The 27,973-nt window shown below is 42.1% G+C and overlaps 6 protein-coding genes across 7 annotated transcripts; all 6 read left to right on the top strand.

Annotated features, from left to right (window-relative positions):
• The first annotated feature begins 89 nt into the window (after positions 1 to 89).
• On the top strand, positions 90 to 5,716 carry LOC129593834 (ubiquitin-associated protein 2-like). The gene is made up of 14 exons (XM_055490310.1): positions 90 to 145; positions 569 to 959; positions 1,718 to 1,828; positions 1,896 to 2,100; positions 2,163 to 2,338; positions 2,400 to 2,512; positions 2,635 to 2,853; positions 2,890 to 3,087; positions 3,179 to 3,345; positions 3,408 to 4,031; positions 4,096 to 4,268; positions 4,386 to 4,776; positions 4,893 to 4,963; positions 5,207 to 5,716. Exons 2-14 carry the CDS (start codon positions 594 to 596, stop codon positions 5,426 to 5,428), a joined length of 3,036 nt encoding a protein of 1,011 aa, XP_055346285.1. The 5' UTR covers positions 90 to 145; positions 569 to 593; the 3' UTR covers positions 5,429 to 5,716.
• Positions 5,717 to 6,066: 350 nt separating this feature from the next.
• On the top strand, positions 6,067 to 8,773 carry LOC129593854 (receptor of activated protein C kinase 1-like). Its single transcript, XM_055490337.1, has 6 exons — positions 6,067 to 6,347; positions 6,406 to 6,586; positions 6,920 to 7,163; positions 7,227 to 7,337; positions 7,677 to 7,817; positions 8,464 to 8,773. The coding sequence occupies exons 1-6, from the start codon at positions 6,221 to 6,223 to the stop codon at positions 8,644 to 8,646; spliced, it is 987 nt and encodes a 328-aa protein (XP_055346312.1). The 5' UTR covers positions 6,067 to 6,220; the 3' UTR covers positions 8,647 to 8,773.
• Positions 8,774 to 13,629: 4,856 nt separating this feature from the next.
• On the top strand, positions 13,630 to 16,441 carry LOC129593855 (calcium release-activated calcium channel protein 1-like). The gene is given in 4 exon segments (XM_055490339.1): positions 13,630 to 14,023; positions 15,148 to 15,284; positions 15,654 to 15,689; positions 15,692 to 16,441. Coding segments are annotated over 4 exon segments (654 nt in total). The 5' UTR covers positions 13,630 to 13,974; the 3' UTR covers positions 16,124 to 16,441.
• Positions 16,442 to 16,894: 453 nt separating this feature from the next.
• Positions 16,895 to 18,516, top strand: LOC129593856 (uncharacterized). Its single transcript, XM_055490340.1, has 3 exons — positions 16,895 to 17,189; positions 17,289 to 17,418; positions 18,124 to 18,516. Exons 1-3 carry the CDS (start codon positions 17,025 to 17,027, stop codon positions 18,330 to 18,332), a joined length of 504 nt encoding a protein of 167 aa, XP_055346315.1. The 5' UTR covers positions 16,895 to 17,024; the 3' UTR covers positions 18,333 to 18,516.
• A 653-nt stretch (positions 18,517 to 19,169) lies between these two features.
• LOC129593833 (protein O-mannosyl-transferase 2-like) lies at positions 19,170 to 23,102 on the top strand. The gene is given in 6 exon segments (XM_055490309.1): positions 19,170 to 19,287; positions 19,655 to 20,180; positions 20,683 to 21,050; positions 21,053 to 21,426; positions 21,886 to 22,603; positions 22,731 to 23,102. Coding segments are annotated over 6 exon segments (2,322 nt in total). The 3' UTR covers positions 22,949 to 23,102.
• A 478-nt stretch (positions 23,103 to 23,580) lies between these two features.
• On the top strand, positions 23,581 to 27,396 carry LOC129593845 (methanethiol oxidase-like). 2 transcript variants are annotated; one of them, XM_055490321.1, is made up of 9 exons: positions 23,581 to 23,726; positions 23,793 to 24,115; positions 24,455 to 24,868; positions 25,396 to 25,653; positions 25,881 to 25,959; positions 26,258 to 26,379; positions 26,531 to 26,637; positions 26,764 to 26,868; positions 27,024 to 27,396. In XM_055490321.1, the coding sequence occupies exons 2-9, from the start codon at positions 23,831 to 23,833 to the stop codon at positions 27,178 to 27,180; spliced, it is 1,527 nt and encodes a 508-aa protein (XP_055346296.1). In that variant the 5' UTR covers positions 23,581 to 23,726; positions 23,793 to 23,830; the 3' UTR covers positions 27,181 to 27,396. The 2 variants fall into 2 exon arrangements, with proteins under 2 accessions (XP_055346296.1, XP_055346295.1); XM_055490320.1 differs by lacking the exon at positions 23,581 to 23,726 and having other exon boundaries at positions 23,735 to 24,115; positions 27,024 to 27,395.
• The last annotated feature ends 577 nt before the right edge of the window (positions 27,397 to 27,973 follow it).

Raw genomic sequence — 27,973 nt, 5'->3', positions numbered from 1 at the left:
GTGAGCCATGACTAATCGCTCTACACAGAACCGCATCACGCACCTTCATAACATTTCATATTTTCCGCAAAATCGAAAAAGTTTGTATCCATTTTTTGATTCTGAAATTTTGTGAGTAATTATTTGTTAATTCCTTTTCAAATCGGTGAGTACAGACCTTAAAACGTCTACCTACAGGTAATTTTGAACTGGGTAAAGTTAGGCAGCAAAAAAATACCGTCCACAATACTTAACTTGTCCCTAGGTCGATGTGGTTATTTCGATTAGCGAGAGTGGCACACTGGCACTTTTAATACTGGTTTCTAGGTTTTGAACTTTTGATTATATTTCGTTGTTTTTTGTTTGGGCATTCTGTTATGATTTGCTTTAAAGTTTGAATCTTTTCCACAGCTTTGTAAATCATTAATCACTGTGAGTGAAAGTTTCGTATACAAGTGTGCCATTAGGAACTGCTTTCCTTCCTGGTACGAATTTCATGACGCACGAATTATGGCGCACGTTAGCAGCGTACGCACTGTATGGACTTCTTCACTCGTCATCTTCGAACAAAACGTTTTTCTTCGGATAGGTTTTTGACCGCTCCCTTTGTATAAATGCCTCCAACGGTTTTGGAACAATCTGACGCTCAGATGGCTGGCGATCGTGCCAATCGTTCACAGAAGGGTACTCCAGTTCGTCCTGGGGTTCCCCAAGGCCAAGGAGCTCCGAAGACGGGCAAGGAGAATGAGGACAGTGTGAAAGCGGCGCCGTCCGCAGCGCGCAGTACTCCCGGACGCCAAGCCGAACGCAAGCCCGTGCAGGATGTGAAGAAAGCGGATAAAACAGCGGAAACTCCCTCGACGTCTGGTCAGACCGTCTCGTCAAAGGCACCCCAGGCTACCGCTGAACAGTTGCGCATGGCACAGATGTTTCAGAACTCCTCCGGGAAGGATCTCGCACTTCAGGAAAAAGCGCAGCAGGTATGGGAATGTGTCTGTGCTAATAACGCGGTATGGCGCAATAGATTTTGATTGTTGCGTTATCGGTTATTATCATGAACTGCATTTAGAATATTGTTGTTAATTATTAGGCAGCAGCCACTAAGGCAGGTCTCTCTTTTTAATAAGCTCATCAAAGTTACCAAAAGCACTAGCAGAAGCACACTAATATAAATTTGATTTGCCCATAATTACGCAAGTTTAATTTGCCCATAAAAACAACTTGATGAGCCTTAAAGCCCTTAATCTATCCTTCCGTATAATTATTATTCAGATTACATATTTCTGGAAAAATTTCAGTTTTTATAAGCAGCTAAGTCTACGACCCTGGGCAACTTATATGTAATTTATTGATACATTCATGCAGTAATTATTTCTTACCGAAATTTTGAATTGCAAGATATAGGTGCTATCACCGATTCGAGATTTGCTAACGAACGTGATATTTGAAATACTCCCAAATCGGCATCTGTAGTTACACTGCAGCATTGTATTCAAATGTGTAGTGAAGTGAATAGACTGATAGCCATGGCGTAGTGGTGCTTTTATAGTCGAGATGGAGTTTTAATACGTATACACTTTTCCCTTGTCTGTGTAGGATTCTGGAGTTAGTAATAGCATGCTTACTGGATAAAACGTTTGCTTAAGCGATAATAATGCAATTACTCGTAGAAGTGCCATCCCATTCGGTTTGAGGTCTCTTGACTATTGCAAACTCTGCAAACGCTGTACGTTTTTAGGTCATGGAGCTGACGGGATGTTCTTCAGACGATGCCATTATTGCGCTTCACGATACTGGTAATGATACGGAAGCGGCAGTGAATCTTTTGTTAGAAGGCGGAGAATTAAAGGTATTATCCGTAAATTTTGATTAGAGTTAATTTAAATTGTCTTTATGCAGCAATATTGTGTATGTAGAGCGAATGGGAAACCACAGGGAAAAAAGGTAAAAAAGTGCCGAAAGCGAAGAAAGACCAGGAAACGGACGAACGATCCAACGTGCCTTTCGGAATGGGAAGGGGACGGGGTCGTCAGCAGCAGCGTAGTACCAGTAATCGGGGCGGAAAAGTCAGTGTACAGACCATGCAGAAATCCGGATTCATTCCACAAGATGCGCATCAAAGTTCGTTTGGTGATTCTAACATTTATTTGGCGCTTAGTTACTCATTTTGTCATTGAACACAGATTCCTCGAACGGAGCGCCGCCCAGTCGTTCTCAGCAGCCGCCAAATCGCGACCGGCCAGCATCTCCTGTTAATAAATCCGTATCGGAATCCCGCGTTAAGGGTGGCGGAGATCCATCAAAAGGGCGAGGAGGAGAACATTCATGGGAAGACACAGATGATGATTGGAAAGAAGATGTGAGAAAATTTTGGTACCAGCTTTTGGTCAGTTCATGTGCAATTGTGTTTGCGGTTGCAGATTCGAGAGACAAAAGTGTTTACTAGAAGCTCAGCACCTTCGGGACCACCGCAGCCATTTGGAGGTGCAAATCCTGCAGCACAACAGACAGCATCCACGGCAACTACGTCGGGGTATGTATATTACTATGTTAACGCTATAAAAACTCATTTAAATTATATTATAATACCGGGTATGTAATGCGTGAAAGTTTGCCAGTGTAAGTTCAGGTTTTAAACGGTTACTTTCCCTGCAGTCCCACATTTTCGGCGATGGTACAGAAACAAACAGCGTGGACCGGTAACAATCCATCCTTCGCTAGCACACCTCCGCGTCCCACACCTGACAACGCGGGATGGAGACCAATGCTACTGCTGCCGGCAGTCCAGCCGCATCTAAGGGTAACGCAGTGCCATCGGGAAATCTGTCGGATACGCAGTCGGGGCCCGGATTACCCGGTTCTAGTCTCCTTACTGTAGGTCTATGCCGCTTTTTCTCTTACATTGTGCAGTTGTTGTTTATGTCTGGTTTTGCAGGAGGGAAAGAGCGATGTAGCGCAGATCAATTCCCAGTTGGGAAGTCTCACTTTCAACCGTTCACTGCCGCCTCTTGAAAATTCGGCGAATCAGTTTTCCAGTCCGTCCCAAAGTCAGACGTTTTCCTCGAGGAATACGTTTGCGAATGCTGCAAGTGATAGTGCAGTTCCCAGGTATGGTTGCTGGTTGCGAAATTTTTAACAATGGGCGTCGAATAGTACTTATTCGTGTATGGCAAAATTACAAGTGATGGATCCGTTTTAGTGCACAAGAATTTGGATCGACGCGGAACGAAGCATCGCAGCAACAAAGACCAGATATCCATGCGGCGCCTATAAATGCCGCCGATTCTGTCAAATCTCAGACGTTCCAGAATGCCGGTGCCTTTGCAGGTCCCATGCAGTCGAAAACGTTCACGAATTCTCAGAACGGTACAGTACAACAGGCTTGAATTGCTGTGTACTGGATTTTATTTGAGTCTTGTGGGTTGCAGATATGATGACAAACACGTATTCAGCAAGGAATATCCAGAATGCTCCGGTCGTTTCCGGTCCGGTACCCACGCCGCAGCATGGGCTTACAGCGGCCGGTCCCGCGGCCTTTGGTGACGGCGTTTTTAGTCAAGACGTACGAGCGAATCCCAGTAGTGCGGCAAGTCTGGGAATGCAGAAACCGACAGCCTCTCCGCAGTCGGCCGAGAAATTCAGCGCTCCATCGGCCTTTGTACAGCAATCTCCACAGCGTCCTCCGCAGACCGCGAATCAGGCGGTGTCTCCTTCGACCGGACATATTCCGCAAACCGCTTCCCAGGCAGCCGGGTATCCTGCCACCTCCCACGCGGCCGGCCAGCAGATGCCCTCGGCGTCACCGGTGAAACCGACGGCAACGACGCCGACCAGCATGGCGTACGGGAATCTGTCCAGCGAGGCGGGCAACCGCAATTCGTATTCCGGTTTCCAGTCCACACCATCTAAAGAGAGTGCTGCGAATCTGATGCCGCAAGCCACACCGACATCGTTGCCGACCACCGTGACGGTGTCGCCGCAGCGATCCATGGCGGCGTCCTCCACGACACCGGTGTACAGCACATCGAAAGCAATTCCGTCGACTTCGATGAGTAAGATCATCCGCAAATTTCTGATTTATGTCTGAATGGATGACCTAAGAATGATTGCTTCAAGGTTCGAAGTCTCCGTACGGAGGAAATCAGCCCAACGTGACGCAGTCCGTGATGAATCAACCGTTCATTCAACAGCAACCGTTTCCACAACAGAACACCATGCAGATGTTCCATCCTATGTATTCCGCGAGTTTGGATGGCATGAACGATCCCAGACTACATAATGTGATGCAGGTAACCGTTCTGTTAGCGAATATGAACATAAAATTTGAATTGTATGCCTTGCATTAGCAGAGGACGTTCGTTGCGGATTCAGATGCATAATGTGTAAATTATTTGTACAATTTGCAGCCCGCTATCCCAATGGACTATTCTTACCAGGGCCACATGCAAGGCCGTGACAACACTCTAGGCTATTCCTCAACCAGTGATTACAAGTATCGGAATGATTCGGTATTGGCGAATCAGCAGGTGCAGGTATCCCAACAGCAAGGCCTAGTTGGACCGCATCAGATGAACCAGTATCCTGGACCGTACCAAGTGTTCTCTCCCCCGGTGGCACAGAACTTTCAACAGTATACGACACAGATGTATTCTGGTATGCAGTCGAATTATCCGAAGGGTAGTGGCGGTCTGGGAAACAGCTATTCCGGAAATACTTACGGAGATATGAGCGGTCTGGGTGATGTGACGAGAGCGTCCAACACTTACGTAGGATTAAGAGGACAGGGCAATGAGACTTGTAAGTTGCACAGCAATGGTTCAAAACTTCATCGTACTCGTAGTGTTTGAATGGCAGTTCGTGTGAATCGTGTCCATATTCAGTTCGATGCTGATTGTTTGCTGAAAAATTTACAGATGCTGGAAGTCCAGGAATGCTTAGTGGTGCCGATCTGCAGAGTGGGTACTACAATAAGCCTGTGAATAAGGTAAAGAACTAACATATTGTCTATTTGCTAAGCGGAAGAAGTTTTAGTAGTTTTTTTAGGAGCGATGTTTGTACATACTGTATATCTTATTGTTATTGCTATTGTTATTGTTATTGCAATCTTATTGTTAATTGTTTATCTTATTGTTAATTGTATAAAATGAAATATGGGTTCAGTCATTAATGAACAGTATTGATGATAATATTTCGTTATGTATTATATGTTTATTATTTTCGTACGTAGTTTGATAAGCCTTCGCCTGGATTCGGAATGCCAATGGGCAATCAACAGCCGGGAGCGTACGCAACGACCGGATATTTCCCGATCATGACGCAGCAGGCGGTGCATCCCATCCAGCAGCCGGTACAGCAGGTCTCAGCGATGAATGCGCAGAATGTTTCCAGCAACAAACAGAACAAGGGACCGCAGGCGCAATATTGGGGACATCAAGGTGGACCGTTATAGCCTCGCTGTGACTTGTCGTTGACGGATTGTGGAGTTGTTAGTGGACATTTGCGTGTTCATGGCGCTAGCGGCGCTCCTTTTCGGGTTCCATTGTAGTTACGCTGTAATGTTTTTACGCATGTTATTTCATTGCCGGCGCTGTCGCCGGGATGAATATTGTAATATTCAAGTAAATTATGTTGTTGTTCTCTTTTAACCAGATGCAATATTGTGCTTCTCTCTAACCGCATCTTTTGACTTTGGTATACGAGAAAGATAATTTTGTAACAAAATAAAACGAGAAAATTGTATCAGAAATCTGTTTCGCAGATAACTTTAACCGGAAGTCGAAAAACTGTTTATGAGTAGCACAATTAATTGTTAGAACTTTTAAGTTTTAAAAAGGACTACCAGTTCAAATAGGTAAGTACAGCATTTCATGCCAAATAAGTAAGTACAGTAACTGACTGGTGAGTAACCTACCGGATAGCTATGCCGATTTTGAATCGAACGTAGTGAACGTGATCCGTTTCCTGTCAGTGGCGTGTCGAACTATGCCTTTCAAAAATTTCTCGGTTTAGTCAACCGCATACCCACTAAATATTCAGGCACAGCTCGCTGCACTAGGCTGTCTACTTTACGGTCTACCACATCGTCAAATCGTCGGATCTGCACTTGCACCGGTGTGTCCGTACTGATTGCTGCAGACATTTTAGTCGGGAGGATCGCACGTGAATATTCCTTTAAAGCTATTTAGAGGATTCATAATCCGAATTTTTCCTATTCTGCTCATAATAATCATTCGATTCAAACATGCCGGAAGGAGGGAAATCCACCGAACAGCTGACACTGCGCAGCGAACTGCGCGGACACGACAACTGGGTGACACAGATCGCCACCAACAACCAGTATCCCGACATGATCCTGTCGTCCTCGCGCGGTAAATCTGATGCTCTTGCTGTGATTTTTGGTATTTCTGACACGAAATTTTCATGTAGATAAGACTCTGATTATGTGGAAGTTGAATCGGGAGAATCGCGAGGGAGAAAACTTCGGAATACCCCAAAAGTCCTTGCACGGACACGGAGGGTTCGTCAGCGATGTCGTCCTGTCCTCCGATGGTTTGTACGCTCTCTCCGGATCCTGGGATCATACGCTTCGTCTGTGGGACCTTACCGCGTACGTACAAAAGAAAACTTATCTAAAAGCAGCGTGTTTGATGAATTTATCACCAAAAACTTTACGCACGGTTTTTACCGATTTATGGTTCTCAGTGCATGTGATTCATCCGTCCTACGTTTTCAGGACTCAATAATTTTTAAAAAAATTACCAGCGATGATATTTTACTTGCTTATTTTTTTTTCGGATTTTTAAGCTTTTTTAAGGGATTTATTTTGTGTTTCGCTTTGTTTAACACAAAATTCACTGCCGTTTCGTTGAGTGATTTTTATTTTATTAATAATTTTCTCACCATTTTTACTTGAATTATATCTTGTTTGTGCTGCTTGCAGTGGCAAAACTTCACGCCGTTTTGTTGGTCATAATAAGGATGTGCTGAGTGTGGCTTTCTCAGCCGACAATCGCCAGATTGTCAGTGGATCTCGCGATCGTAGCATTAAGCTGTGGAACACGCTGGCACAGTGCAAGTACACCATCACCGAAGACTGCCATCAGGACTGGGTTAGCTGCGTACGCTTCAGCCCGTCCAGCCAGAATCCGTTGATTGTGTCGGCCGGTTGGGACAAGATTGTTAAGGTGCAGTGAATGTAACTTGCCAGATGCACATCAGATTAAAATTTCAAAAATTTTGTGTGTTAGGTTTGGAATTTGACCAACTGCAAACTCAAGACCAATCACATTGGTCATAGTGGATTTTTGAACACCGTGACCGTCTCTCCTGACGGTTCTTTGTGCGCGTCTGGAGGAAAGGTAATAATATATAGTCCTTTTGCCACAGTATTGTTACATGCTGAAATTTTTTTGTGTTTAATAATTACATTGTACATGAAACTGTCCGGTTCATACTTTTTTTTCCTGATTTGCATAATTTTCGAGCTTCGCTTTTTATTCGGGTCGTTAAGTATTTAAAGGATTTAAGCATTCAGATCTGTACCTTGTACTGGTATTGCTAATGCTTCTGTCGTTTTGTTGTAATAACTGGAAAACATGTAGCTTTGCAGAATTTGCGTCAGTCTGATTTTCTTGTTGCGGATATCACGATGTGGTGTATTATTTCGGATATTAATTCCTGGGGAAATTGTATTGCAGGACGGTCAAGCGATGTTGTGGGATTTGAATGAAGGCAAACATCTGTACACGCTGGAAGCCGGCGACATGATCAATTCGCTGGTGTTCAGTCCCAACCGTTACTGGCTGTGCGCCGCCGCTGGCTCCACAGTGAAAATCTGGGTAAGTGCACGTTGTTTGCGTAAATCTCGGGATCGGTATGACGAAATTGAAATAATTTGGCATTCGGTGGTAAGTGATACCTGAGTTGATGTGCGATAGTTACTGATTGCTTGATCAGGGAGGATTATACGTCGGTTGAACCGTCCGTTATGCACGTCACGCAACACATAATGCGGACGCCGGTGTATTGAAAAGTGTATCTCTTAATCTCGTTTTGTTGAGCACGCTAATTGAAACCGCAGGCAGTGTGTTAATACGGGATTAAGCGCTTGGTGGCAACGCGGATGTGCCGCCAGTCATGCCGCGCTGCTCCATAGGGAGAAACGGGGATCGGGATGCTTAATTACGTTCAGTCGAAATATGGGCTTTTCATCTTGTAAAATTTTCAAAAATTGAACTTTAGTGCAATATTAAATACATTATCTTAATTTGATACATTCTTGATAATGCTGGGTAAAATGTCAAGCGACTAACTAACTCTGTCGTCGAACTTTGTAAATATATGGTTTCTTGGTTTTACGCGATCTTTTCCTTTTCCGCTTTGCTCTTTCGCACAGTTTTTGACATATTCTCCTAAGTGATCGTTCACTTAAATGTTACACAGAACATGAATCGCAAATAATTAACGTTTTGATATTTTTCGTAGGATTTGGAAGGAAAGACCGTGGTGGACACGCTGGTGCTGGATAGTCCGGTTAGTGCCGGCGGCCGGAAACAGACCGCCCCGGCGCAGTGCTTAACACTGGCCTGGTCCGCCGATGGCCAGACATTGTTTGCTGGCTATTCCGATCATAAGATCCGTGTGTGGCAGGTGACGGAAGGGCGCTAATTAATGGATACAACCGGGGGTTAATTCTGTACGCCTCGCTTTTTGTGTAGCTTTTACAGAGAAAATGTTTCGACCTGAATATCGTCGTAATGTTAAAGAAAGAATAAAAAGCCAGATTGGAAAAAAATGCCGACGGCTCGTCGTTACATAATGCTACGTTCGGTTACACACCAGAATGCGGCATTCAGACGAGAGGAAGCTAAGGGCATTGTGCAGCGTCCGGCTGGTATGAAGGGGGCGAAAATAATGATAGGATAGGGACAGCAGACATTTGCATGCGGATATGGGTGCAGGAGAAAGGAGGCGCGCAATGTTGCTTTTGAAACGACCGGTGTGTGTTGTCGTTGGCCGGTCGGGGGTATTAACGCCGGGTGCACTGCATGCGTAATAATTGGAAGTTTGACTTTTATATGTACAGTATCGTTTTGCGGTTGGGCTCGCTTGAAAGTTTAATAACGAAATATTGTTGATCCTATCGATTGCGCGGCACTTGGTGTTTAGGACCAGCGTGTGCGTGACCGGTATTGCGTTTTCAATCAGCTTATGGGTACAGGTTAACAGTGTCATGCCTCTTCAAGATGCGGAAAAGGACCACGAAAAGTGCAGCGGTCAATAAGTTAGAAAGGGCGCAAAGGGGAATGGTCTCACCGTGGCAGGGAAGATAGATCAGAATTAGGATCTGTTTAGATGGGATCGTGCCGGTGAATGTTTGGGTTCAGCCTGAAGGGTGCGGCGAATGGTGGTATATATCCGCATTGTTGCGATTGAAAGAAAATATACAGTTTGTTATCTGCTATCGCAGAAGGTCACAAACAAATATAAACGAGTTTTAAAAGTGATTGCTTGCGCGCCGGTTAATTCATTAAACGAGGCAGGGCACTTTTTTGACGTAGGTGAGAGTTGTTGTAGACGTTAATGTCGTCTTCGGTGATATTTATGAGCCGCATCCACATCGCCGGGCATTATTTCCGGTGTGTAAACTACGCAGCTTGACCCTGCTGCTGCAGCCCGCAAAGTGACGCAACAACAGCGCAGTGAAATTGGAAAAAAATGTTTAAAACGGAAATTACGTTTAGTTTTGGAACGGCCTTAAGTGAAGTCACTGGATAATTGTATCTAATCATCGCACTTGAAAGATATGCCAGTTTTGTAACAAGTGAAACTGGAAATAATACGAGTATCAAAGCACTACTGTGTCAATGTCTGTAGCGGCTTTGACAGTAGGACTACCACAAAATGGAGTACATTGGATTTTGAAAATTAAAAACGATGATGTTGCTGTTCCAATCTGCAAATGAATGATTTGCTTGTATGTACGAGAAAGGATCAAAATACTAATAAACACTTGAAGGTAATAATATTATGTAGTTGGAGCGCGTGATTATATGGCAAAACTAACCAGGTGAAATTAACCAGGTGAAACTGCTGGAAAAATACTTGCACTACGAGTACTGTATTATTATTGGTTGGTGTTCATCCTGCTAATAAACTGCCTTCACATCATATAAAACAGGAAAACCATGGTTGTTTTATAGTTTTTTAGTTTATCCTGCAAAGAAGTTAGTAATAAGTACCGGAACGCCAAACGTAAAGAAGGTTAATCTTGCACCAGTGGCGCCGAACTGCCAATAGATGGCGATAACTAATGAAACTCCTTATGTAACGCCAACGGTAACAACCGGAAGCGAAGCCGGTCATCGCAAATCCACTGGTACAGGAACATTGCTGTGTTGTGATTTCTGACCATGAGTTAGACTATTGCGGGTTTGTTCGTATCGCCGTTTCGAGAACACCAAGAAATTGTGGATGAAAACTTATGTAAATGCACCTCCGTGTACGTACGGGACATGGAATTCCTTGTACAATACATCAGTCTGCAGCGCTCAGTATGTGCACAAGGGCGCTATCCGGCGGCTTTACGTTTTTACTACGGCGTCCTTGCAAAATTATGACATTCGTACTCGTCCCAGTTCTTTCAGTCGCATTCCTGATTCCTCATACTCCCGTTAGCATAAATGCCCGTAAGGCTCCGCCCATAAGGGAGTAATTTACAATCTTCCCTTCCTTGCCGGATGTGTATGCAAAGTGAAGAGGTATAAAATAACACTTATGTACAACTTGTTTGTAATTTGATCCACTTACGTTCAGGAACATAAATACACTTTATAACGCTTGTCCAGTTGTGCATAAAGGATCTCAGAGGAAACGGCGCCGCACTTAATTTCAATCAGCTCGCTGAAACAGGCAACCGCGACGGGCGCTGTGCCGAATAGCTGATGACCTTTTGATGGTGCATGGGACGTTGGATCGTTGAACCACGACTTGAATAATAATTTTGTGCTTTACAATGTGGTCATCCTTCTGTTTGCTTATATTCGGCTGTTTGCTGTACTGCCAGAGCTGGCTAGTGCGTGGGGAGATGTACAACGGGGATCCGGATGTTTCCAACTTCGAAGACGAAGGATATTATCCAATGTTAAGTAAGCCGCACTACATGGTATTTTGTTCTTTCTGCAAACAAGTTAAAGGGCATAATTTTTGAACGCAATTTTACACAGACTAATGTGCAGTTTGTTACATTAATCATAATACAACTGGATATAGTCTCACAGTTGACCGATGACTTAACACACTGACGTTAAGTGTTCGCTATTTGCAGTTTTAAAAGTACATGTGTACAGCAGTGTATAATTATGATTTAATAATTAATGGCTTTGCTTCCTTTCTATACTTCTAGCGCTGAAAATATTGTATTTCGCTATTTAACCAGCTATATGATGTAATTACTTGTTTTCTGTAATATTTAAAATGCAAGTGCTTATGTGAGAAATGCTGTTGGTTATGAAAAATCGCCGTACCGGAGTAGATCTATCCCATGTGTTAGTCGAAATTATTGCCGCCATATCGGCAACATCTGGATAATATTCTTTTGAGAATAATAATAATCTTGACAACGATAAATAAAGTTTAAGTAAAACTGTAAAACATACACGAGATTCTTGATTGAAACATATTTATATGCATTTCTAAGAAGACTTGTATCAAAATCAATTGTAAAACGTTGGATAGGTTGACCTGTTCCCAAGTAAACACATACTCCTAAAAAAACCCTATGATTTTCTGAACTAAAAAATCCTATGATTTTCTGATGCTGTGGCTAGGGGCAGACATGATCAGTACGGCAGTATATTTTTGCCCCATGTTATTTTCAAAGCAATCGTAGGTATGAGCTTTGTTGCTAATACTCTGTAGTTACGTTTCTGCAAATAACACACAAACGTCTCTATCATTTTCATGTTTGTCTTTTGGGTACTTATCAGAATTTGTTTGAGTTCCGGAATAGAATTGGAGCGCACATACAGCATATGTTGCATTTATCGGTTGCATAATATATACTTGTGTTCCGGGATGTAGGACGAATTCAGATAAACATCCCTGACACTTGCATTTGTACTGCTTTTCGTTGGCTAATTTCCGTTGCCCTATTGTAACAACTGTAAATAGCCGGTTATTTAGGCAATAATTTGACATGGCACCGTGGGTGTTTTTGTTTTAAGTCGGTTGCCGGGAAAAGTGTTGCTATTTCGCCCAAGACACAATTTCCTGCTCTTTAGGAAGTCACTGGCTAAAATACCGCCGCATGAGTCCCATTGTGCGCAGCCAAATGGCCATTCCTATCCCGCGAGCCGGTAAACGGTCTGACCCGGCACTGGATTACATCAGCCCGGCTGGCAGCATTAGCCGCAGCGGCATGATCAATTTCCCGGACCGGAAGACAGTCGGGAGAAAAAACTCTTCCTGCACACCTACGGACGCAATATGCCGTTCTGGCCCATACGACCGAATATGTTCTAATAAATGTACAAGTGAACAATCAAGAAACACCGCGCAGTATCACCTAATGGATCCACGTCGTTCCATCAAACCAGCACATGTATATATCGTGTGCACTTGACGATGACCTTTTCATCCTATTGATCTCTTATCCTTGATTGCGAGTTCAACGCGCTTCCCGGCACAGCGTTGAAAGCGGAACACGCGCGCGTCCAAAGACACAACAATGCAATGGATACTAGTACCGGTCTAATTTGTTTCGCGGCTCATCGGGCTTCACTTGTTGTCGTCTCTCCATAATAAACCATGTACCTACTTTAATCATGCTTCGCCAGCCATCTCTGTAGCGATAAACGTCCTGTCTATTTATGTCTACGTGCGCATTTGCTAATTAACTGCATGTTTGCTATGGTATTTAATTTATTTACGAAAACAAGTGACCCAGAGGGGTCATCACAGCCCATAAATATTATAATTAATTTTCAAGCCACGTATATTTAGATCCCACGATCCTATCGATTGTGCACTGATATTAATAAATTTTGTAGAATTTTTTGTGAGACCTGGCATAGTCTAGCTAACAATTTGTAAACATGTACGGAAAACTCAGAACAGAATCTTGCAACTGATACTTTAATAAAAGTTGTGTCTAGTGATAATTGTATGCAATAATTTACAATACTTATTAATTGTTTAAAATGAACATGCACAGTTAGAGCCCCGAGTTCTGGTAGCTAGCCTAAACCGCTGAGTGTAATTCGGGTAACGAAAACATATATCAATAGAAGTATATGAACTTGTGCTAATGTAAACGAAAGAGCAGAAAGTGATGAGCCCATTTATTATCGCATATAAAAATGTACGACTGACCAGCCAAATTATACATTACGCATACGACATACCTACAGATACCATACATCGATGTAACCATTAAATGTTATGAAAACTAATTTTAGTCTGGTTAGCACTGTACTACACGTGCGCGCCAACTGCGACCACCTTCCCACAGATTAATAATTTTATACGTACTGTGATAATTAATAACCTAAACGCCCGAAAGCAATGCAACACGATATCCTGCTACTGGCAAAGTAACATCTATCATTTTACATACAGATACTTCTACACATAGTACGGTGCATGGGCAAACTGACTTATCGTTAATTGACAACAAGCACTTTTACTCCTACGGAAGCGGAAAATTTTCTCCAGCTACAGTAGTTACTACGCCTTCTAACTGACGATGCAGTGACTATTAATATTTGCCGTAAGCTGCTTATATAATGATAATGTTGTCGCAAAGAAGTTTTCGCATAAAGATAACCACGTCTTGTCAGACGAGGAAAAATGAAGGCACATCAAGGCCGGGCCCGAATACGTACATTTTTTTACCGCTGTGAACTGTTGCATGGAGCATAGTTCGGGGACAATTGTGATTTTGATTACCCATTTTGATTTATAACTTTACCTTCTGCTGCACAATACCGCGGATTTATGGAGACTAATTCTCAGTTAAATTATTCTCCCAGCTCAAGCGTCGGCAGTAAGTACATTGGTATTATTCCACATTTTTTCACGCACGGGTACTTCTATAGTGCATGTGTCAGGATATTGTTATCGCGGTGTAACCCTTATCAGCCACAATATTTTATGTGCTGTTCGTACTAGTCACGGACTCTGGAATTTAGGAAAATAATTTTAAAACTATTCTTTGTAAATACTGTTGTTTCATTCGCTGTTTTTCTCCTGGTATTTTCTTTCGAGGCGGGTTGGCTTTACAGTTAGCATAAGTGCATAATTAGATAGACATGTGCCGGTATGCGGCGTACAGTATTGTACATAAAACCTTTTATTTCTCATTTTGTGTTTAACACCGGTTCTTTTGAAACGAGCCAGCTTCCGGATCGGGTCCTGTAACTTCGTAAGTATTGTACTGAATTTATCAAACGCATATATGGCATACGAGTATACTTAAACTTTGTAATAATGTATATAGATATTATGTATCTGTACGTACTTACTAGTTTAAACTTACTTGGCAAGTACTGTTTTGGTTGGCGATATCAATAATAATTATGCAATATGCATGTACGAGTATGCGTTTTATTAAAACGCATATTGAAACGGTTGTAATAGTTATACTATTATGTTTTATAAAATATGAGTAAAACTTTTGCTTACGCATTTATTTGCTTTTAGCTTTCACCATAATTATTTAATAACATAAAGCTTGGAATTTTAATTGGATTTTCCGTGCCTTATGACTGTGGAATTATTGTAGTGGAGTGTAGCTGTGAATTGCAAAAGCATTGTGTAAACATATCCCGCCGCAGTGCCTATAACTGCTTGCATTTCGCAGCGAGACGCTAACGTAGTGCAGTGGGAATAATTTCTCGTGCTACAGATCTGCATCCGCATCCGCCGCATCCTTTTGATCAATAAAACTGCTGATTGGTGAGAAGGGATTAATTGCCTGTACGAAACAGATAGTGGGCAAAAACAAAAAGTTTCGCGTTTCTTGAGTTCTTTCTGCAGGTTCTACTCTTTTAAAAACTATTATTGCGCTTGCCACATTCTGTTTCTGACTTTTGTGATTATTTTGCGTGCCTATTCAGTGCTCTACCTTGAATATGGACACCGTACGGAATACATCTTTCTGTTTTTCAGATGATTTATACTATTTCCCGAGGAACATGAGCAAGCACCAGGAATCCACGGCAGTGCGATGGAAACATCTGCAGCTCAGTCGCGCCAAACTCAAAGCCAGCAGTCGCACATCGGCTCTTCTCAGCGGGTTCGCTATGGTAAGAATAACAAGTCGGGAAAACAACTTAGAATATGGAGAAAATTTCTTTCGCAGCACTCAGCATGCTTGGCTCAATTATGCCGAGCCATAGAATCAGAATCTCAAAAAAATCAGAAGTTTGTTACCGCTGTTACGTTTATGAGATTTTGCCTTGCCTTGGAGCCTTTTTTAATTTTTATGGTTACAGTTTTTCTCAAAAAATGAAAATAATTATTTCAGTTTTATTAAAAACAAAAAACTGAGCGTTTTATAAAACAAAACACATTTTATAACAAAAAAATGTGGAAAAAATAAATAAAGCTAAATTAGTTTGTTTAAATGTGAAGGTATAATATTAATATACGATTAAATTGGTATGTGCATTTAGGTGGCCATGGTTGAAGTGCAGATTGATAAGGACGTCATTCGCGACCACCAGAACTGGTCATCGCGTTCTGCGTGTGCACCACCCTATTGGTAGCCTGCCACATGCTGTCCCTGATGATCAGCACCTGCATCCTGCCCAATCTGGAAGCGGCCTCCTCCACCAAGGACTCTGTCTGGGAATCGCCTCACGAGCGGATGAAATACTACATTGAAGCGTCGTGGATCTGCAGTACCCTGCTGGGTTTGATTTTGTTCCTGGTGGATGTGGGGCTGCTGTGCTGGGTGAAATTCCACGATCTGCCCAGTGCGCAGTACGCGTCGGCGGCCATCATTGCGCCGTTGATCCTGTTGTTCCTGATTTTTGCCATCCACTTCTACCGCTCCCTGGTGGCGCATGTGAATGAGCGGATTGCGCATAAAGTCGACGATCTGGATAAGGAGATGGAACGGCTGCGGCATGATGTGGTGTAATCAAATGGACCAAGCGGAACAATAAATTAAGGGAAAATAATTCCGGATGTCTATTATTGGCTGGGTGCTTCCTGTTGATTTGTCTTCCGGTGTGGGGATGGATTGATCTGCCGGATGGGTTTCATCACATTTTTATTGTGTTTTCGGGTTTCAGTCGGGTTTTTCTGTTTATAATTTTTGCCGTGGTCGGTTTTCGCGGCGGTTGACGAAATCCGTGTTATATGCCCTTTTTGTCTTTCACCTTTCCGGTTTCTGTTTGTAAAAGAAAAACTTTTGTGGATCTCAAAATTATGCGAAGTAATAAAACGCCCCTGTCTGCGCAGGAAGACGGCGCTCTACGTCATTGGTGTAATTATTTTACAGGAAGCATCCAACCCGTTCTGCAAAAGGCAGTGATTAATCATTTTTGTATGCTTCAGAAATATCTCAGTAGGTTGTTTTAATTCCTTTCCACATTCGAATCTATTTTCCGATTTTAAAATTTTTCTTTTGGAGTTCTGTTTTTTTGGGAAAAAACTTTTGGCTGAGTATTGCGCACTACCCTAGCTTTTCCGACCGCTTTGAAGCATTTCTAAAGCGTGATTTTGCTGAATCTTACATTGTTAGTAACTACTACTCTAAGTTTCGAAAAAGTAAAATAATATCAAAACAAAAAATATTATACGGTATTTCTAGGCGGTTGGCAGAAATATCTTCAAGCACCCTTCCCGGGGGTGTATGCTACGAGAACTGAATTTGACGCTTTGGAGCTGAGTTAGGTGGACTCTTGCAAGTTAAAAACCATCTGATCAATTTTGATTTCGAAAATTTGATTTCTTGTTAAAGTCGTAAGTCCTGAGTTTGTTGGAACGTTTGTTGGAACAACTGGACACTTTATTTTGCAAGCACTGCAGATGTTCATATGCAGTTGCATGATACTGAGATTGTTTCCCTCGTAAACCTAGCACAGTGTTGCAAACTGGGATTCACCATGACTGCTGATGCTGCCCCGCGTTCCTATCCCTACAGAGGCCAGGAAAACATCCTGAAGTACAACACCGAAAGTTGGAATGACCAACAATCTTTGGTATGGCAGGAATTGCCAGGAAATCATTATAGTGTATCAGCACGGTGAATTCACCGTGAGTAATTGTAATATTGATTTTGAACGTGGTTTGTCTTGCAGGCACCCCATTTATCTCCATCGCAGTGGAAGGTTCCATCGTTTCAGGACAGATTAAAGCGTAAAGCTGTCGTCGCGCAGAGCTTCATTTGGCCTTTTGGTGTTTATGGATTAGCCATTGGTTCAGCATTTGGTAAGGACGTAATCAGAAAAATTTTTGGAATATCAACATCACTGGAGATTGCAATCTGCAGTACGCTAACCATTTAAAGACACATTATTTATAACACCCGCAGTCCTTACTATTATTAACATTTAACACGTATTATTCGTATACTGTTGTGATTGTCTGTTGTATAAATTTTTATTAATTTACAGAATTCTTTTGTTTTTGTCTTTGGCTCTTTCTAATCAAGCATCAAGCATCTGTGCGAGTATAATTTTTTTAATTTTTGCTCTGGTATTAATTATAACAAAGTATTCTCAAATCACAGTGTACAGTGTAGCGTGAAAACTTTCTGATCTATTGTCCAGAATTTCTCAGCTGGAGATTTCTTTGACAGTTAATTGAACTGCGGTAGTTGTGTCCATTTTTCAATTAGAAATATAAATACTGATTATTCAAACACAGTTTCGCTACCGTATGTATTGTACTGCACATTCAATAATGTTTTTTGTAATGTTTAATCATCGCTTTAATCCTATTTTAACACAATAGCATAATAATAATTGTTATATTGTTCGCCGTATGAGTTTAGATGGATAGTTTCAATTGTATCAGTTGAGAAAGTATCTTCAGAAATTTTATTCTCGGAACAGGGACTTAAGAAGTCTCGTTTTTTCGCCCTTTTCTTTCTGGCTGGTGGAAGACAAACTGATGAACGCAGTATTTTTGTAGGTTTTTGGAGTTACTTGCACCACAAGAACTTAAAGATTCCCACCCGGCTGGGCGTCCTGACCGCGCCGGTATGGGGTGTGGCCACTGCCGCATTTGCGGTGTTTTGCCCGACGGTGTACTACAAAGACCACTTGGCAGTGATGGATCATCCTTATGAGCCGGTTGTCTCTGGTCCACCGCCATCTTCCCACGGGATGTCGCAAGCGTAGATGCCTTTGCGTACAATATTATCAAGTGCTGTGTAAAATATTGTCAGTTATGTTTGTTAACAAGTAATATGTTGTGTTAGAACAGTTTTACAAAATATTGATTTACGCCTGCTGTGAATATGTCTCGCGTGAGCTGTGAAGTATTTGTTCAATGAACAGATCAGATTATGCGGTGATATGGAAGTGCGAATTTTATTGTTAAGGAAATTGTAGCGACAATCGTTTTTTACAGAGAGCAAACACTGAGTGACTGTTTAACCAGTAAATCGGTCGGAAAAGTAGATTCAAGAAACATGAGATAACTTTTCTGGACATACTCTGTCTTGCAGTCAGCCACATCAGAATACTGAAAAGTTCAACAGTCAAGGCAAAAGAAAATTTCTATGCTGTCTTGGAAAAAGGCACATCATTTCGCAAAATCTGTGATGGGGAAACACTCTCGCGATGTACTCAGTGAGTCGTATCCGCTTAGCGTATAACTCACTGTACGAAAAGGTGCCAAGTTGACTCGACAACACAGTACATAGTCTAAAGACTTTTACGGTTGTGGTAAGACTAACCAACCGCACAAGGCGGCGTTCTTTTGCTTCCGATGAATCCGACACCAGAGGCGGCTGCTTGTTCTACACATTCGTTTCTAAACTGCTGATTGTGTTTGTCTGTAAAACTGTTGCCTGTAAAACCTGGAGTCATAAAGCAATAAAGTGAATACCTAAACCTGTTTTAAAAATTTTAACAGCGGTATGCCTCGGGGGATATGGACAATTTCATATTGTTATCGCACTCGCTATAGTCTTTGCGAATACGATCCCTAAGTGCAGACCGTAACGATACAAAATGAGAAACAGTGGATTAGTTGACGCTACTCGGTATGGCTCAGTTGGGCTTGAGTTTGACTGTGATAATGAAGATCGAAATCTGGATGTCCGCTGCAGGCTCTTATCTCAAGGCAAAGGTTTGATCCGCAATTGAATCAGGGTGTAAGTTTTTTAAGCATTTTTTTATATTGTTCACTGGTGGGACCGAGCCGTTGACACGAATAGCGTAAATAGTGTGCCAGTTGAGTTTGCCATTCATTCAAGCACACAGTACGACTTATGGCGACCGCGTTCCAGATTTTTGTGGATTTATCATTTGTACTACCGCTTGTCCCGTATCGGTTTGTTTTTGATGTACCAGCTGTCGTTTTTCAGCATTAAATAAATTGATATATTTTTAGGTGATCTCGTTTGCGCTGTTGATTTTGTGGTCAGATGGCAACCGACGGAAAATCTCCCAAAAAGAAAACCGATCTCGCTGTAAATCATAAAAAAGATAAAAAGACAGCCCACCGAAGCCCGAGAAATCTGCCAAAAATGTCCCCGAAAAACCCATCGCTGCGGCGAAGACAGAAGTGTCATCGGGCGAAACATTGGTGCCCAGTGGATTTTTCAACATCAGCCCGCGCTTCAGCGCACTGACCATTCTAACACTGCTCAGTCTGTACACACGCTTCTACCAGATCGCCATTCCCGAGTGGGTGTGCTGGGATGAGACGCATTTCGGGAAAATGGCCAGCTGGTACATTAATCGGACATTTTTCTTCGACGTCCATCCACCGCTGGGCAAAATGTCCATTGCACTGGTGGGCTATCTGAGCGGATACAACGGGACGTTCAGTTGGGATAAACCCGGGGATAAATTTGACGATCATCCCTATGTGGGCATGCGCGTGTACTGCGCGTTTTTGGGAGCACTGCTGGTCCCGTTGGCCTTCGAGATTGTCTACGCGCTGTCGAAATCGGTGCGGGCCAGCAGTGTGGCGGCGGCGTGTATTTTGTTTGACACGGGAATGGCGACACTAACTCGGTAAGATGGCTTATCATTTTTTACCGAAAATTTTCTTGTTCTTGTTGTGTTGATCGTTTCTTAGATTTCTCGGTAAGTAATTTTTGTGACTCTTCTTGTAATTGAAAATTCGGCTTATCATTTTCAACCGAAAAATATTTTTCGATAGTCTTTTTTTTGTCGATCTTTTTTGTTAATTTTTTTAAATTCTTGCATTTTTGGTTTATTTATTTTATCGCCGTGTTGTTTGTGTTATTATATTATTCTGTTACTGTATCAGGCGTTAGTTTTTATCTGCCTTTTCAGTTTTTTGCTGACGCACTGTAATTTTTTGAATGATTTAGTTTTCTCACCAGATGCTATTTATTTTTCTTACGCCATTTTTTCCTTCCTTTGTATGAGGTTATATGTGTCTCTAATCTCTGTCGTGGTACAGGTTTTAGTATTTTGCCCGTTTGCTTCCGCAGGAAAATGTTACAGCAGCATTCTGCAGTCTTTCTGGAAGCAACGGTTGTTCTTTCAGGTATATCTTGCTGGATTCTCCATTGTTGTTTTTTATCATGGCAACAACGTGGTCTTGCGTTAAGAGCTGGCACCATGAAGACCGCTCGTTAAATGCTCGCTGGTGGTTTTGGCACATTTTATGCGGATTCTTTCTCAGTTGCGCTATGTGCGTGAAATTTGTCGGGATTTTTATCGTGCTCTGGGTTGGACTGTCGACCATCTTTCGATTACTATTGTTATGGTCCGATCAGCTGTATTCCTTTTTTCAACTATGCAAACAAACCGCCGCGCGAGCTGTGTGCTTAATAATTTTTCCGGTTGTTTTCTATCTGAGTTTCTTCGCCATCCATTTAGCTGTTTTGAACCGCAGCGGACCGGGAGATGGCTTTACAGTTCAGCGTTCCAGTCGGTTTTAATTGGCAACCCGTTGAATAACGCCACGATGCCGGGAGAAGTTGCATATGGAGCAATGATCGCGCTGAAAAATACGAAAGCTAACGGCGCTTATTTGCATTCGCATGTCCATGTGTATCCTTCGTCGTCCGAAGAATCCAGTGGTTATCAGCAGGTGACGTGCTATGCTCATAAGGACGACAATAATTTGTGGAGACTGAAAAAGGTTGACGAACAGTTACCGGAGGGTGGACCAACAACAGTGGATTTTTTACGCAATGGGGATTTGCTGAGATTAACACATGCTGTCACGGGAAAAAACCTTCATGCTCAACGGCTTGCTGCACCGGTCACGAAGCATCATTATCAGGTGAGGATTTTGGCCGTCGGAATTTGGTGTCTTGTGAAACAAATCGAATCGCCCTTTCTGTGTTTTAAGTACTTCAGGAAAACAACGAACGACTGAATACTTGAACGCGTTAAGAGTATTCAAGTTTTTGGTTTTGGAGCATAAGTTATCATTAATCTTAAAAATAGTTCCCGAATTTGTTTCGATACCGCTTTTTGGTTTATTGTATGTATGCTTCGGCGGTGAAACAGGCTAACCCAGGATACGTATGATATTTGTAGTGTGGTGGCAACATTTGTCTCTTTCGTTTACCAGTAGAGTTCATTGCAGCATGCCGTTTGAATCACGAAACGTTTCTAGAATTTATGATAAAGTGAATATTTATTTTTTCCTGCACGTGATTCCCTAAACTAGTTGTCTTAACATTTTAAGCCGGGGTTTTTGTCAGTTGAGAATGCTTTTGTATGTACAAAATTTTAGGTCTCTGGATATGGAGAAAACGGCACTGATTCGACTGGAAATGATGTATGGGAAGTTGTGATAGAAAACGGACAACCAAAAGAAATTGTGAAAACAATGGTTAACCATTTCCGGTTAGTGCATCACAACACAAGATGTATTCTGGAATCTGGAACCAAACAATTACCGAAATGGGCCTGGGAGCAGCTGGAAGTGACATGTAATCCAAAACCGAAACGGACATCCTTCGACAATGAATTATTCCATGTGGAGTTCGTCCATTTTCCTTTGTTGCCGAATGTGACATTCAGTAGTCATGCGCCCAGTTTTCTCAAGCGATTTCTGGAATCCCATAAGGTCATGGTCAAAGGGAATAGTGGACTGAAGCCGAAGGAAGGCGAAGCCTTTTCCAAACCTTGGCAGTGGCCTATTGATGTGCGTGGGCAGTTCTTCTCGGCAGGTGAAATGCGGATCTACCTTCTGGGGAATCCCATCATTTGGTGGGGGAATATGCTGGTGTGGTTGGTGTATGCAATTGTGGAGTGTTGTTTCGCCGTACGTAAAAAACGAAATTACAAGCCGAATGCGGAGTTAGACCGTTTAGAAGCGCAGTATCTGCATCCGACGCGATGGATGTTTTTGGGATGGTTTGTGCATTATGTACCCTTCTACTGCATGGGACGAATCTTGTACTATCATCATTACTTCCCAGCGCACATGTTTGCCTGCATGATTTCCGGTAAGTAACTAATCAGTGACTAATTTTTCAGAAAATTGTTTTATGATTGAATGTGGCAACTTGAACTGAGAAGTGAGAGCTGCCATGCTTCGTGATGGTATTATTTCTCTTTTACATTTGTTTGTAGGATTAGTTACTTGCCTTGTTTGCGATATTGTCACCCGGTGCCTTGGACAAAGCGGAAAGATGGTGGTTGAGTGGACTTTCGGAGTTGTGATAGCTGTAATTCTGGGTTTTAGCTTTTATCTGTTTTATCCGTTAGTATACGGGATGAGTGGTAGTTTTGCTGATTCTGTTAACAGCACCATGCATGGGATGAGATGGTTATCCACATGGGAATTTTAGGTTTTATTGAAAGAAGTTAATTTTTGTATTTTTTTAATTGTATTTTATTTGTTACAGCCCCACTGGGCGTATTCTTCTGCCATATGCTTTTTGGTGTAGGCCAGCGTTTTTAGTTTCGATCCACACGAAAGAGTAAATTTGAAGCTGCGGCTTTGTAGTGCCTGCATCATGTGCGTAGTGCAAAATATAGATGTGAAATGATTATTGATGGTTGCATTAGAATATGATTGAATGGTATTTATGTGATTAATCCATAAGCGTATGCATTATGCAGTAGCATAAACGTATTCACTACCTACTGTAATTACGTATAAGTAGAGAATACAATAGTTATTGGCTAGCAATAAAAGTTTTATTTAATTTCCAATAGTACATTTCTCACAATGTCTTAACTGGCTAGCTATGAATGTAAATCGTAATATCTATATGTAGATCGATGGTATGTGCAGTACTTCGGCAGGTGCGCGATCACCGGGCATCCAGGCATCGTGCCGGGTTAAACCGATAAAGATCTTAATTAACCGCTAACGCCTTATCACAATATCTCACTTTTTGTTGTCAGCACAGTGTAATCATATTATTTTAAACCAATTCATAAGCACCTTGATATACTGTAGTCTGTAGGTAGTACCGCGTACGCTGTGCTGGTACCTACCAGTGCAAGTCTATACCGTACTCGCAAAGTGCAGTACAGTATTAGCCAGAATTTCAAAAGCCAGAAGTACAGTAAATACCCGTGTTTATGCCGAATCTTCGCCTTTAGGTGTTTACGCTGCATGTGAGTTAGTTCTGCCAACCTGCAATCCGATCGACTTTTCCTATACTTGTTTACTGTTTTCTCCAGTTTTGCACGATTTTCTACAAAATATCGCAACTGCAAAAATGCCAGGAAGCGTTGCAGGGAAAGAGAGCAGTCCAGTGGAGAAGAAAGTGGAGCAGGTAAAGAAAGCGGAAGAGGATACCAAAACGACCAGCGACAAGCCATGCTGCGGCGAAACGGCGGTGGCCGGCCAGTGCCACAGTGCGCAGACACCTGTGGAGGCCATGAAGTCGCCACGGGAAAAATATTTGTACGTCCTGTGCCTGCAGTCGGAAGAGAATGAACAGGATAAATGCGGATATTTGGCTACGATAGACGCTGATCCCAGTTCCAGCAATTACGGGAAAGTAAGTTGAGATTTCCTGCTCACTTTTTAATAATCAACCAACAATCTCATGCTGGTATTTCACAGTTGATAGATGTACAAGTACATATTACAATTTTCTGGTTTTTCTGTGGCGGCGCGTGGCCATCGACTCCTGCGCTAAGCTTTTCGCTACTGTATTAATGATATTACTTATGTTTTTTTGTTGTACGTGCGCAATTTAATGTCATGTAATTTCATCTATCGAAATTTCATCTATCTACTGGTTTGATTTTTTTACTTTATTTATTTCGTAAAGTGTTTGTTATATTGCTCATGTTAATGCTGATTGGAATACTTGGAAGTATTGATGTTTGTGTAGGTCATCCATCGTCTGTATTCATCTGATCCGAAAGATGAACTACACCATTTCGGGTGGAACAGCTGCGTCAGCTGCAAGAATCCGGCCATGCAGCACCGCTATCTCGTTGTTCCCGGCATCAACAGCGGTAATATTCACATTGTGGACGTGCAGAATCCCGCGCAACCCACACTGTTCAAGGTGATTTCCGGCGCGGAAGTGGCCGAGAAGTTCGACGCCACGCATCCCCATACGGTGCACTGTCTGCCCAGCGGCGAGGTGATGATATCGTACATGGGTGATAAGTACGGCGAAGGCAAGGGATCCTTCTTGCTGCTGGATGGAAAAACCTTCGAACCCACCGGATTGTGGAATCGCAATGACCGACCGGTCATGGGCTATGATTTCTGGTATCAGCCGCGTCACAATATCATGGTACACTTGCGTGTACAGTACGATGCGCGCATTCAAGTATTATATCTATATTTTTTAAACTGCAAAACACAGATAATATTGGTTATAATTAAGCATATAAAAAATTTATGTGGGCCACTGTTATTCATTCTGTGATTTTCGGTGGTATCCATAATCCATTTGCAAACTACTGAGGCTTTCCAATTAAGTGCATTCGTATTGTAAGAGTAATAACCGCTGTGCAGGAAAAATACTCGAACCGATGCGCGTATACTGTGTAGTATTTTATGATCGCTACGATAGTCGGCAGGCGGCAGCCATTAGAATTAAGTAGCGTACTGTACTCACTATAATATGTTGATACCTTTTGTGGTATGGTTAATTATTTGGTCATTGAGGGATCCGTTTTTCGTTTCGTACACTATCTTCCAAAAATAATAGATAAATTATTGTGGCAGTAGAAAGTTCTGTAAATGGTTATATTGCATGTGTAGCAGTAGAAATCCTTTAATTTTATTAATTGTTTGCTGATTTTGTGCCATTTAAAGGTATCCAGCGAATTCGGTGTTCCTAACTGCTTCATGAAAGGATTCTCACCGGAAGACGTGAAAAACAATAAGCTGGGAAATTATTTGCATTTTTGGAACTGGGCTGACCACACGCTCATCAAGTCTATCCACATCGGCGAGGAAGGTGCTGGTTCAACAACGCCTCTGGAACTACGCTTTCTCCATAATCCGGAAGCGTGCGAAGGGTTTGTGGGTGTGGCCCTGGAATCGACAATACGACGATTTTTTAAGACTCCGGTTTGTGAAGAGTTCAAAATTTTCCGTTTCTAAGCTTTCCAGATATCGATGCCTGTACATGAAAAGAAACAGCTATGCTGCCCGTGTATGGCAGTTCTTTAATCCGTAACAAATTGTAAAGTTTAAAATAAAACAGACGAGCATGCAACATTTCCCCTATTTTTTATGCGGTTCATTAGAAAACTGTAGTCTTTGTTCCAGTTGAAGAATGTATTTGATATTTAAAGGATGGCGAGTGGACTACGGAAGTCGTGATCCAAGTACCACCAAAGCAGGTTGAAAACTGGACTATGCCCTCAATGCCTGGTAAGTTTATTCGTTCTGGTGCTTTATTAATCTTTGTCGTAAAGCAAGATCTTGTGTATAAGGCACACCGCGACTGCCGCTTAAAGATCGTACATCTAAATGATCGATAAACAGTTGCTTCTGTATTTATTATTTACTTAGAGTTTAAGAGGAACTACGGATAGACTGTGTAGATATTGATGTATCCGCCAAGTCTCGTCTGTGTGTTGTTAAAAAATATCACTACTGTGTGATGCAGTACTAATTGTTGCTGATTGGTAATTCGCTACGGATGGTAAATTTACGTCTCCCCTTACAGCAAATATTTCCGATATCATCATTTCCTTGGACGATCAGTTTCTCTATTTTGCCGACTGGCTTCATGGAGATGTGCGCCAGTATAATATTTCCGATACCAAAAACCCGAAATTCGTATCTTCCGTAAGAAATTCGCGGTTTCGTACGTGTAGGGAAAACGAAAGCATCGTATGTGGTTAACAACCGGTTGAATACTACAACTTTAATCGTTTTCGATCGGTAGACGATTATAATTTATATTGTATTTATTACGTGTAAATCTTTCCCGTTACAGGTATTTTTGGGTGGTCTCATCTCGTCGGATACCGGAATTAAGGTTGTCGAAGACAAAGAACTGGATAAACAGCCTGAACGACTGGTTGTTAAAGGGCATCCCATTTTGTAAGAATTTTCTGCCATTCTGATTTACGTTTTTTACAGTACGTTTCTTACCATTAATTTATACTCAGCGCCAGTTTTGCTTTTCCATTATGTTAATAAAAAAATGTCGCACTTGTCCCTTTGCAGAGCCGGTCCAAATATGTTGCAGTTGTCGCGTGATGGAAAGCGACTGTATGTTACCATGTCGATTCTGAACTCTTATGATAAACAGTTCTACCCGGAAATGGTCAAGTGAGTTGTTAGAATTACACTTTCCAAGTTCTCTTTGCACAGTAGCGCATTTTATTAAATTCAAGCTGAACCGGTGCAGCATTTCCGTTCCGTATGCTGCCTAGCTGTACGTGACTTCTTCGGTTCCTAATTCCTGTTTGTCCCTTTGCATGCAGAAATGGCTCCGGCATAATCATGTTCAACTGTTCTCCCGATGGAATGAAGGTCGATGAGGATTTCTACGTGGATCTGCATAATGAGCCCGATGGTCCGGCGCGAGCCCATGAAGTGCGCTATCCGGGTGGCGACTGTACCTCCGATATTTGGGTGTAGTTTTATACTTCTAGCGGAATTAGTCTTTCGAGACATGCCTGTCTTTGTTTTAATCATTTTTCAAACGTGCTACTGCACTGTTCTACAGATATTATTTAGTTTAACGTGCCGTTACGTGATATTAACTAATATCCAAGTTCAGTTTGCGTTTTTGATAAACATCCGTAAGCTAAAACAGCAAGTAATAAAAGTATAACGTTGAAAATTCTGTGTACCGGCATTATTGTGTGTATTTAGTAAACCCATCAGAATTATAACCGTCATTATTAGCACACAAACAAACGCTGCCCCTAACAGAGCGCTTTGCCATTTGTTATGGGCATCATCGTTCGTCATTATTAGATCTAAATTGGCCGAAAAATACATGCACACATTCACAAAACGTCAAAACGTCTTTAATGACTTACTCCAGTCTCTACGCATAGAAGTAAAAAAAATTAGTGTTAAATTATAGGGTAGCTATTTTATAACTACAGACTCTCATCTCTCTCTATTTATAGAGGTACAGTATTGAAGTGCCCAGTGAATGGTGGCAATAATATTAGCACACAAAATCCATTTTAAAAAATGGATGGTACATGGATTTTCTACGGTATTAGTGGGTCGTGCGTGGACGTGCATAACTACAAATAACTTGGACACGCATGCACAGACGCATACATCATGCATATACAAGAAAATTGAACGGAGCCTGATCCCACTGTCGGACGATTTCCGCTCGCCAGATTTCAAACTCTACGGATATACTGTGTTCTTTTAAAACCTAACGGGAAGAGTGCTCCCGAGCAGTCTG

This window comes from Paramacrobiotus metropolitanus, unplaced genomic scaffold (genome assembly GCF_019649055.1).
Source record: "Paramacrobiotus metropolitanus isolate TYO unplaced genomic scaffold, Prichtersi_v1.0 Parri_scaffold0000064, whole genome shotgun sequence".
NCBI classification, from domain to species: domain Eukaryota; kingdom Metazoa; phylum Tardigrada; class Eutardigrada; order Parachela; family Macrobiotidae; genus Paramacrobiotus; species Paramacrobiotus metropolitanus.
The sequence above is the reverse complement of the archived record's forward strand: the minus strand, read 5'-3'. Positions and strand labels throughout refer to the sequence as shown.